This window comes from Apis dorsata, unplaced genomic scaffold (genome assembly GCF_000469605.1).
Source record: "Apis dorsata unplaced genomic scaffold, Apis dorsata 1.3 scaffold_256, whole genome shotgun sequence".
Taxonomy (NCBI): Eukaryota; Metazoa; Arthropoda; class Insecta; order Hymenoptera; family Apidae; genus Apis; species Apis dorsata.
The window spans coordinates 634,013-647,003 of record NW_006263534.1 but is presented as its reverse complement, the minus strand read 5'-3'; the positions used below and the strand labels follow the sequence as shown (position 1 = coordinate 647,003).

The window sequence follows — 12,991 nt, the reverse complement described above, 5'->3', positions numbered from 1 at the left end:
AAAAAAAAAAAAAAGGAAAAAAAAGGGACGTTTCCACGCGTGAACGTGTGCGTACGAGTGTGGTCGTCGGCTGAAAATACGGTTCTCGCTGATTACGAGTTACGTTCCACGAAATTTTTGCTCGTACACCCCACGTTTTAACCCTTGTTCCCGCTTCGTGGACGTTGCACCGCGTCGCGGGCTCACTGGTCGAGAGAATTAGTATGGGCACAGGTTCAGTTTGTCGCGTTTTATTTGCACACGTGCAAATGATATTTACGTTAATGTTATTCGCGTTGAATTTTCTCGGGCTTTTTATGGAATGAAATAGGTTTTTGTTTTTTTGGAGGAGTTTTTTTTTTTTTAGAGTAGTTTTGTAATTGAAGTTGATAGGATTGGAGATGGTTGGAGGTTGTTAATTCGGGAAGGATTAAAGCTTACGAGCTTTGTAGCTGAATTCGTTATTTTCTGGCAACTCTCTTTGCTTATTAATATAGGGCGATATTTGGTGTAAATTGTGAAATAATATGGACGGGTATCGTAATGTATATGTATTACTTCGTTTATATTATTCCCAAATTTGTTTAATTTTCTTTGGTTTTGGAATATTTCGTTTTCGATATGTAAAATATTTTCTTGAAATAAATGCAGGTTATAAATCTACATATTGTATATCTATAGAAAATTTTATTGTGAATTTTGTATATAATAATGTATGGAATGGATGAAATAAATGTTTTTTTTTATTATTGAATTTATTATGTTCTAATCTGTAGATAAATTTTTGATTAATTTAATTAAAAAACTAAATTGAAAAAAAATTTATTCAATATTAATTTGAACTTGCTATAAATTAACGCGTGATTGATGAACTTACAGAGAATATACTGTACAAATTTGCATTGGCTATTAATCGCGAACGATATGTTTAATGTTCCGCATCCTTGTCTTTGTGTGATCGTTGATGAAATATATACGCCGTTGGTAAATATATCAAGCCATATTTTACGATATTCATGTGTTAAACATGATTTTATATATATCGTAAATTAAATAAAATTTATTAATAAAAATTCATCGCGTTTTTACGTACTTCGAGCGTGAAAAAATATATATTTTTTATAAGGTAGAGAAACATCTTGGAGTTTAAGATTATGAAGTATTATAACTTTGATAATAATTATAAAAAATTTCACGAGATTGTCTTTATCTATAAATAGGACGTAGATTCAAATAGTTCTTCCTTTCCCCCCCTCTTATTATATCTAATGTGAATAATAAAAATAATATTATTTGTTATCAGTAAATGATTAATTTGTAACATGTTAATATGTTTTATATTTCATATTTTTACTGTATAAATTTTAAATTTAAAAATTGCAATAATAATTTTTACATTTTAAACGACGATAATATCATATCTCCGATATAAAATTCGTCTAAATCGTTTCTTCCTTTCTTCCACAAAATCTCTCAGCTATTAAATCACTTGATGGAACACAGAAATAATCGTTTTACGATAATTATCGTTTACAGATAATAAGCGGCGGTAACCTTCGCTGCAGCAATAAAAAAAAATTCCACCTCGATCGATATCATTTCCATTAAAAAGGATGATCGACTTAAATTACCGTAATTTTCTCTGCATTCTTTAAAACATAGAAAACTTATATTTGTATAAGTTTATATTATATTAAAACAAAATATATAAATTATTCAAAAAAACATAAATTAAGATTGAAAATAAAATTTAATGAAAATTAAATGAGATAATTCTGAATTCCATTTCTTTTCTCATTCTCGAACATTCTCAAGATTCGAAAAAGAAGAAGAAGAAGAAGAAGAAGAAGATTGATTTAATTCTCAGATTTTCGAGACGATCTCGATTTCAGTGGAATTGGCGAATCGCGTTGATCGCGTAGCTTGGGATTAAAATTTCACGTTCGAACGCGCGATAAAATATTCTATGCTCCTCAAACATTTTCAAACGATTCCATTGCCAAAGCTTCGTTTTCCTTCGAAATAACCGTGAGAAAACGAAATTTCAACGGATATGTTTCCTTCTCTTAAATTGTATATCACGAATCATGGGAAAAGAATAAACGATTTTCGATTTTATCGAATTTTTAACGATGATCGCAATTTTTAATCTCGTAAAAGAACGAAGAAGTGGAGGAAATAGGATTGAAAAATTGAAAAAAACTTGTTGCCGGCAAGATTGAGATTTTTCTGATTCTTTAACGTAATTTATAATTTATATTGATATATTATATTGTGTTCACTATTATCAATGTTTAAATCCAAACAATTTCAAATCACATTCAGGAAATTATAAACACAAAAAGAAACCAATCAAGTGACACAACAAATCCCAAAAATACAGATATATGTATAAATAAATGTGTATATCATATTATATACATATATGCAAATATATATTGTTCACACTGCTATCAGTACACAAATCCATCCATAATTTCAAACCTGATTTATTCTCACAAAATTAAAAAACCACCACTATCAAAAAGAACCAGCTAAATGACAACAACAGATTTCAAAAATTCACAGTCTTTAACTTATCCCTTTTCTTATCACCATCCAACCAATTCGGATCGAAGACAGAGAAAAATAATTCCCTTTTGATCAAACGGTGCACCCCTCGAACAGTAAAAACTCTAAGATCGATTGACTAATTTTTTCTCCACTAACGAAATCGCTGGAAGTCTGTCTCGGCCTAGCGTCGCGTTTTAAATGCGCTTCCTCTGTCCATAGCCAACCCCATTAACGATTGCAACAGTCCTCTTTCATCCCCTCCTCGCCCCTCTTTCTTCGTCAGAACGATATTCGCCTCCGCGGCCAAAGCAAAGAACGGAGGAAGGGGGTGAGACAGAGGAGGATGGAGGAGCCATCGAGGGGGTGACTCGGGGACAGAATGGAAAATACTTTGTGTCGAGAACTCGAGCCGAGGGTAAGCCGACTGAATGAGGGGGCAAAGACGTGTATGCGGCTGACACTCGAACAGCCCAGCCTGCTTCAAAAGAGTGGCACACAACCGGTGGAGGAGTGAAAGGGATGAAGTCTACCACTGAATGGAGGTTATATGTTTTAAGAAACTTCCGGCCGTCGAACTTGATGGACGAAAGCATAACGCATACGTCGATGATCGTATTCCTTCTGGATATATCAGATGCTCGAGAAACATCTTTGATTTTTGAAAAATATATCAATTTTTTTTTCTTTTTTTTTTTTTAATGAGTTTCTATGAGCAATTTATTTTTATTTCGCTCGATGAAGATTAGATCCTAAGTTGTATAAATTTTATTTTTGAAAAATATATCATTTTCTTTGATGTAAGTACGTTTAAGAGCAATTTATTTTTATTTTAGTTGATGAAAATTGGATTTTTAATTTTGTTGTTTTTTTTTTTTTGCATTAATTGTATAAGATCTTGTTTGAGAAATTTATTAAGGGATGAGTAATTTTCTTGAAATTTTGCTTGAAAAATATATATATATTGTTTGAATTCTGAACAGTATAGTAATGAAATTATATATTTTAGAAATATATAGAGAATAAAATTCAGCAATTACTTTTTATCTCTCATGTATAGTTTTAGTATATCAAATCTAATCAAACAAATAAAATTATGGTTTATAGTGTTTATGGTTTTTACCTAATATTTCTGCTCTTTTGGAATAAAGTTTCCTCATCTTGAACTAATTAGAAGAACTATAAAAACTTTCTAAAATTCTAAAAATTATTTAACTTCAATCTTATTTAAATCCATTACTAAAACTATTATTAAATTTACATTATTTAATTCAAAATTATACCTACTTATTTTACATAAAATTTCTCCCTTTTCATTTCTAAAACAACATCTTAAAACTTTCCTTGTATCTCCAAAACTTCAAAATTAACATCAAAGAAAATTCTTTTGAAAATTTCTACCAACTTCCACCAGAATATTTCTCCCTTATTAATTCAAACCCAGATAATTAAATTATCTCAGTCTATACATTCTCAGTATACATTCTCAGTATACATTCTGCCAAAATTCCCTTCATTTTCATTAAGAACACAGTATATATTCAAGAAGGATCTCTTCTTGAACATCATCTCACTGAAACCAAACTTCTCGAAACGTTCCTCTTTCTCTGACCCGCTTCCACCCTCTCCGCAACTCCGCAACGCAGTTCGAGCATCCTCGCCACAACAACGTAACGGATTGTATACTGACCAACTCCGAGAAGAGCCGCCTGGCAGAGATATTGTCTGGACACCAAGCATTGGGCAGATGGTCTGGCGGTAACGACTCCCCAAGCCGCGCAACCGAGAGCCGCTGCCAAGCCTAGGCAAGTTTGCAGGAGCACGACCGCACTAGCCTCCAAACCGTCTTTGTGGCCCTGGATAGCCTGGAACCGATGTGTTTCATTAGCTGATTGATATGGAAAGAAAAGTCGGCTAGAAAAGTGATAGAAGGGAGGTTCATTTATTGGCCAGATCAATAATGTTGAAAGATGTTTGATGAATAGAATTGGTTAAAGTAGTTTCTTCAGAAGAACTAAAATTTTGGAATTTATTTTTTGAAATTTATAATAGAGGTCTGGAATTTTTGAAAATGTTTAAATGTCCAGGAATCGATAGAATTCCTAGTGTGAAATCAAGAATTTGAAGTTATTATGCTTTGGGATTTATAATAGAAGTCTAGGATATTTGTAGTTAATTTTTAAAGATGTTGATAGTAGATATTCAGAAATTAATAATATGTCTAGTGCAAATTTGAAATTTGCATATTTCTTAAGACTAAATTAAGGATTTGGGGTTAATTTAATTTATGATAAGGTTTAAGATACAATTACAAAAAAGATTTTGAAGATGAATTCAGATATCAAAGGAGATCTAATTAGATCCAATTGTGTTTAAGGATAATTTGATAATTACGTAGCTTGAAATTACGTAGCTTTGAGATACTAGGAGTATAATTGTTGCAAGATGCGGAGGAATGTTGTTTACAAGATATATTTTAGATGGTGAATATCAGATAGTAAGAAAGAAGATTTTATGATAAAAGAACGATAAAATGCAATACTGCAATTATCATAGAATATTTAATAGTCGTGTAAAATAATACTGTAGAAATTAAAACAATATTGAAAAAAGACTGATCGAAAGAACAGAAGAAACAACATTTATATCCAAAATATAAATTTATAATAAAATCTATTTATAAATAGATTTTCAATGCTCGAAAATGATTCCTACAGATCCAGTAAGAACAATTTCATGAATTTCTACAGAGTTTGAAATACTAACTGATATACACATACACAGAAACAGAATGGTAGAGAGGCAGGGTTAGCCACGATTATGAGTATGTAAGCTTGCTAACTTTAACGAAACTTCATTCGAGGATAAAGTTGCTAACTGTGGTCCGTTGGCTGTGGTTTCTCTGATTGTTGTTGAGGTGTACGCATGTTCCTGGCAGTTTGATTCGACCATTTCGAACTGACCAACCATCTGTCAACTGAGCTTTTCGTTCAAAAGTTAACTCCATTACTATTTCCATTTTCGACACACCGTACATATATACGACAGAATTCTAACTGTTGGAACGAAATTTTGATTCAGGTCCAGTTAACTCAACTTCCACCGATTAAATCCACTAATCTGACCACGAACTCGTATTATTTGCGCAAGAAATTGCAGATAGTGGAAACAATCAGCAATTTCTATTACACGACTTATTTGTCTCTGGTTTAGATAAATGAAGTTCTCAATTGTAAATCGAAAGAGAATTGCAACGATTTCAAACTAATCACAGTCTTCGAGTAATAATTTAATTCTATGCAAAGTACGTACAAAACTTTTGTTTATTGGATATATTTACTGGATTTAGAGATTTCAACTATAATTAATAAAGATTAAAGATCCAACAAATAATTCTTTAAGAATCTTTTTTAATCTTTCTTCATTACCTAATCAAAAAGAAACAATCTTTGTCTAATTCTAATCATAAAAATCATTACACTACATCACCTATGATATATTTCTTTCATCACCTATATGAATATTTCTTTAAAGGAAAATTCTACATTATATTTTTCTATTTTTTAGGAAAAGATTGTTTCCTTTATCAATTTATTTTCTCAAAATTGCAAAATTAACCAACCAAGCTATCCAACCAGGTTCACAGGTTCAACAACAACCCTTTTGTTGTAAACCATCAACTTGCCTTTTGGCACGCTAATTAAGGTACTCACGATGTAAAAGGCGGGCGTATAAAGACCGAAACCGGCTGCCCCGGCAGCCAGCATCAACATCCTGACAGGGCGACTTCCAAGAGGGCTGAGATCCACCCATGGCTGCCTTGGCGGCTTCGACGGGGTCTTCTTCTCCTTCAACTTCCCACCTCGTTGATTTTTCACGTGTAACATTGCCCGCCGTTGCGGATGATAGAGAGAGGCGCTCTTATAAATCAAACCCAGGAAGAAGGCCAAGGAGAGGGCTCCGGTTACCGACTGCATCCCACGCTCCCAGCCCAGCTTTCTGAGGAAACATCGTGTTGTTACGATCACAGAAAAGAATCGTTTATTTTTACGTAACTTTCGAAGTTAGAGAGTGCTTTCGCTTTTCTCTATTTACATTCTCTCTCATTTTGTTTGTAATCTTTTAATCTAATCTAACTTGATAATTTAACGAATTGATTGAAAATTCTTGCAATTAGCGACCGATTTTAATTATAATACGTTGATAATAAATTAAAACTTGTTATAAATTATTTTTGTTAAATTTAGAAGTTATTATATTATAAGAACAAAGTTTTGATCGATAATTCCATGAAAATTTGCTATTTTAATTTTTCACTTTTATTTTATAAGGGATGGAGAAAGAAGAATAATCTTGTTCACGCAGAAAGAGGAAATTTTTTTTACTTTATCGCCTTCCAATGAGAATTCTGAACAATCCAACCGGAGAAAAGAGGAATCCAGTTAAGAAAAGGCGAAATTACGAGCGATGGATTCATGGCCGCTTAGGTTTCGTCGAACGGAGAGGGAAAGAGAAAGAGACAGAGACAGAGAGGTTTCTGTTTCGTCGTTGGCTGAAAACGACCGCAAACTTCATAACGCGACGTTTCGCCGCAACTGGAGTCAGTAAACTCGAGCCGGCAGCGAGCCTTCCACGCTTTTGTTTCGACGAGGCATTAAACTTTACACGTGGTGGATCGTTTGTAATTCTATGAGAAGGGAAATTTCCACTTTTTCCTTCCTTCTTTCTTTTTTTTTTTTCTTTTTTTCTTTTTTTTTCAAACTCTTTTCCAACGTTTTTTACGCAGTGACAATTTTTTTTTCCGAGCACGTTATGACGAATAACGAACCTTGGTCCCGTCTGCCTCGATAAATGTTATCCCCGAAACGAAATTTTTTATTCGTCCTACCACGCATGGATTCGTACTATTTGCGTACAAAAGGTGTGAATTGTTGAATTGTTTTTAGCTTACTCGCTCGTCCAGATTTAATCGTTCCATTCTTCTTTTTTTTTTTTTTTTAGTATATTTGAATCTCTTACCAACAAAATTAAAATAGATTTTTTCTCATTCTAATTGTAGATGTTATTCAAGAATTTAATAAATCAACGAACGGAATTTTGAAGAAACGTGAGATAAAAAATTAATCTACGTTTTGTAAATCAAACGACGAATCTGAAACGACATATAAATAAAGATAGAAATTTAAATAATGGGGTCGAAACGACGAACACGTAAAAGCTAATATCCGATTGCTCGTTGGAATACATGAATATTCTGTTTACCGGGTTACTGCATCGTCTTTGACTACGTACGAGCATCATAGAACCCCATGCGAGATGCCAGGTCAGGTAGATATAAACCGCGTCTGACTCGATACGGGATTATTCTCCTCGCCTGTCGGTACATTACCGCTCTACTTGCACAGATGTTGACCTCTTCTACTTGCCTGTATACAAGTGTACCTGCGCTACTTATCTGGCTAGATACGGTATCGCCGATGGAAACGCCCCGTTGAACTTAAAATGGAACTGCTTATCGCGCACACGATATCGTTCTTAATTACATGCACTTTCTGCGAATGGTCACTTCATTTAATCACGATAATAACGATATATCTATCACTCGTTCTTCTTTCTTTTCACTAACGATTCTTATCTTCTTTCGACGATTTGATTTATTCACTTTACGAATTTCAAATTTTTGGATTGGATTTTAAGATGTTTCCCATTCTAGAGTTTTCCTTTCAATTTTTATCGCAAATCATCATCTCGATTTTTGAGATCTAAAGAATATAAATAAAATAAGATATGCAAAATAAAATAATCTTTCACTCGACTAGGAAAAATTTACGTAATTTTTTTTTTCTACTTGACAAGAAAGAATTTAGGTCGAGAAGGGTCGAAGGAACGAGAGACGAGTTGATTCTCGCGTGTCAGCCATGAACAATAGCCCATCCTTATTCGTCGCTTATTGCAGGGGTGAAAGAGGGCAACCGTCAGCCGACGTTTACGACGTTCCTACGCGTTTCCTCGAGAACACCTTTTATTTCCTTCTCTCGGCTGCCACGTGCGCTTTCTTCCACACACGAGGGGCGTATCGTTTTACGGTGGTGTGTTACAGGCATAATAAATAACAGGTGACGAGGTATTATGATCTTGCCTAGCATAGCCGTACGCGTAACACGTGTCGCGTTAATGTCGTACTTATACCACTGGCACGTCCATTCTCGAGCACGCGTTCTCTTGTTTAACGGTTTTATCGATTGCAATATGATGTGCGATTAAAACTTGCAGTGTTTTCTATTTTTATGTTTTCTAACGAACTTGTTGTCATTGAATTCGATTTTAAAGTTTGCTGTATTGAGGAGAAGTAATTAAAATTTGGAAAGCTACAATAAGGGAAATAAAAGAGAAAAATGAAATATTAAAATAATGGAAAGTTGATTAATAAATTGAATTATTAAAATAATTATTAGAATCAATCAAAAAAATATAACAGTTTCATGTAATTGGTATAAATATGTAGTCACGCTAACTTTATGGGAACATATATCTATTTCATAGTTTGTCAAACGTGAAATTATACCCACTTGTCGGACTCCATACATATTTCCCTGTTATATTTCCCTGTTAGTTGTTCAGTTAGCTATAAACTCGTTTTACTCGAGTTTTCACATGATTGTACTTCACTCGGCTAAACGCGGATTCTATTCTACTTGTTTGCATATTACAAGAACGCTTGTTCTACTTTCCACCCGAACAGATTTCGATTCTTCTCCATTTCCATTTCTGTTTTGAATTTCACATTGGTTATCAAGTGTCTTTTCAAAATTAATATCATTCCAATATTTATTTTCAATTTAACGAGATAAATATCTCTCGTTAATAAAGAAATCACAGAGAATATTTCTGCAACGAGATCTTCTCTTCATTTCCCAAGTTAAATTAATAACGAAAAATAAATAATAAATAATAAATAACAATACTCTCTCTTATCTAATTACCCAATTTCATTCCACGCAGAACATATAAGAATATCAACCCTTTTTACATACGAAGACATGTATACAAATTCTTGAAATCTGAAACTCTCCTTTTATTCCTATAAAGCAAAACGAATATTCTCAAGATTCTCTCTTGAGAACCACTCGTAGAAATTATAACTTATAAATTATAAATTTATAAGATAAAAATAAATGATACCGAACGAACGAAGAAAATACCACACAACTCGTTGAAATATAAGAAGTTGAAATATAAGTTACGACTGCAACAGCCGCCGAATACGCGTGGATTTCAACGCCCACGCACTTTTCGTGTAACCAAGGGCAACGCGATTTTTCCATCCCACGCATCCGATAAATCTACCTCTGCCTTCTATCTCTATTCTGGCCGTACTCTATTCAATGCCGGGTATTCACCGCGCCGCCGAGAGAGAAAGAGAGAGAGAAAAAAAAGAGCATCAATCGGGATATCTCGCATCTGAAACAGCGCAGAAAGTTAGCAAACGTCGAAATGATACAGAGACTTGGGCGAAATGTTGGCCACCATCAATCAAACGCCATTCGACGGCCCATCAATCAATGATCAAACCAATCAACGGTGTTGCTCGATCGATGAAACGTCGTCGTCGCGTCGTTCAACGCAGTTGTTGATGAATATCTAGCTAGAAAAAATATTTGAAAAAAAAAAATATATATAAATATATTTTTTTGATCGAACGAGAAATTTTCATTTTCTTGTAATTAGAATCTCGTGTTCTTGGAAAAAGAGAATTGAATTATCGAAATATCGAATATATTTTATATACTATATGGAATTTGAGAAATTAATTCTGAATCGATGTCGATTAACAAAATTATCGTACAACGTTTGAACAATTGTTTTTAACTTTTTTTTTCGATATCAAGCTCAAGTTTTTGAATTTCAAGAAAAATATATATGAACGAGTTGTGATAGAGCATCGAATAAACTCAAGAGCGGCGAATTACGAAATTAGAGAGATGTAATTCGATCGTTATTAGCGTGTGTACGAATAAACGAAGCAGACCAGCATTCGTTCTGTTTAGGAAATTATAGGAAATGAAATTGTATCGTGCGCTGTTTGCCACTAATTGAACGAATTCACATTCTCGTTTCTAGGGAATATTTAGAGAATCCTGTAATCGATAAAATTACATGGTTAACAGACTTTTATTTCACGAGTTCGTTCAAATAATGGAAAAAAATTGAATTATTTTAAAATAACTAAAATTTTATATTTCATTGACTTTTTCATCTATTCGTTTCGATTTTTTCTTAATATAAAATTTTCTTCACCGATCAATTTTCTTCTTGTAGAATTATTATACTGTACATGATTCTACAATGTTCTTAATTTTTGTAAAAATTTCGTAAATCAATTTAATTAAAATTAAAACAAAAAATAGTTCTATCTTCGTTAATAGAAGATCCATAAAAAGACAGTAAAGTTTCTGTTCCGTTTAAAGTTTGAAGATATTTTTGTAAAAAATGTAATCAATGAATGTAAGATAAAAAATTAAAAAAAATGTTTATTCAATTAGCAAGCGTTAAATTTTTACTTTGACGAATGATTTAAAATCGAATCGAAGTTTTGGAGTCGAATTTGCATTTGGATTATTCTCGGCCGAAGAAACTCGGCGCCACGCACCTGCAATGCAGTGGATTCGCTTGTGTGCCATGGATCACCTGTCCAGACGCGGGAAAAGCATTAATCCGTTGGCAAATGGCTAGAAATCGAGTCTGATCTCCGACGATTAAGCTATCTTAACGATGCAACAAGTCATTTTGGTGATTCGAGGATTTCCTTTAGCTATTCACTCATTTCCCTTCAAATCTTTCGATATATTGGAACAAGATTGATAATTTTTAAATCTTTGAATTTTGTTCGTTCAAAAGAAATAAAAATAATTTAATTTATAAATCTAGAATCAATGGCAATAAATAAGAATCAATGCCAAATAAAGATAATTTCATATAAAAGCAAATTCCTTTGAAACGAATTTATTCTTCTTGGAATTTCTCCTATATTTCATCTCTAGAATATTATTTAAGCAAAGTTTTTTCTTCACGTTTTGTCACATAACATGGACAAATACATGGAAAACATGAAAATCGTAAAAACGAATTATAAAACTTATTCGCCTCGTTTCTCTTCGATCCTTAAAAATATAACTTAACACATGATCATAAATCTACGAATTTGGATTGATATTAAAAATAAATTTTAAAAGATAATTAAACAATAATAAATTTTAATAAAAAAGTTTCAGATTAAGTTTAAATTTCAAGAAAAAATCAGGATAAAAATCGAGAGAATGTTCTAAACATCAAAAGAAAACCTCTTGAAATGAACTTATAATCCATCAAACTAGATTTCGACGTTCCCAACTTTAACTTTTAGCCCCGAGTTACCCCGTACCCCGAGATTTAATTATGAGCACTGTCATCCTCGTCAAATTTACGATCTTTCCTCTGGGTTCGTTTAATTAAAAGCATTTCGAACGGGCCATTTCTTCGTTCTTCACTGCCGTTTAATATTCGCCGGTGATCGAACCGTCAAACTAACGAGGAATACCAGGGAAAAGTAATTCGTAATTCTCGAAAGACTTTTCGTTTCTAGGATTGAGACGTCGAGAGCAAGAAGATGATTCGTTCGAGGGTGTTCGAGAAATTTTGGAAAATTATTATTACAATGATTCAAGTAAAAATTTATGAAAATTACGAAGAGAAACGAATTCTGGAGATAAATACAATAATAACGTGATAGATCTATCATTTGTTAGAAAGTGAAATAAACCGATAATGGTCAGACGAATAAAGCATTTCTTCGGAGTAAGAATGAAATATCGGAAAAAGGACATGAAAATATCCAATAAAATAAATTAAATTTGAAAATTATTTATCGTTAAGAAAATTATGAAAGTACACGATATTTTATGAACAGTTATTTAGAACATAATGAAATCGAGGAAGTATATGTATATATTATGTATATATTATGGTACTCGAGTAAGTAGAAGAGGATCGTATCTAGCCAGACAAGCAAAATTTCCGATATAACGAGGAAATTACGCGTTAGAAAAGTAGAACGAGATCATATTTGATTCAGCAATCAGAATTGCTTTAATCATGGAAAGTGAGTATGTTCTTTCATGCAGAACGAGTCCACTTCAAGATATTTTCTTAGTCAATGCGATTTACAAAAGAAATATATATAAAAAGATTTTTATTTCCGCAAGTTTAAACAAGAAAATTTTACTCTCGATTTTTCATTTTATCACACGTAGAAGCATATGCTATTTCCATCGATATACACCATATGAACGTGATATATTAAAACACGTGTTAGAATTTATCGACGTTCGAACAAACATCAACGACAAATAAATTGTACTGACGTTAGAAATGGAACGGAGCATCGAGAAAAATGGACGTGCAATTATTTCTACGCGGAATACGT

General features: G+C 32.8%; 1 protein-coding gene across 5 annotated transcripts in view; it reads right to left on the bottom strand.

The window, feature by feature from the left end:
• LOC102674744 (monocarboxylate transporter 10-like) overlaps window positions 1–12,991 on the bottom strand; it is a 76,767-nt gene that overhangs the window by 2,764 nt on the left and 61,012 nt on the right. For all 5 annotated transcript variants that reach the window (XM_031510700.1, XM_006616242.2, XM_006616243.2 and 2 more), the window contains 2 exons: window positions 6,243–6,528; window positions 4,220–4,394 (listed from right to left, as the gene is read on the bottom strand). In XM_031510700.1, the coding sequence (XP_031366560.1) occupies window positions 4,220–4,394; window positions 6,243–6,528 (461 nt within the window). The remainder of the gene's footprint in view (window positions 1–4,219; window positions 4,395–6,242; window positions 6,529–12,991) is intronic.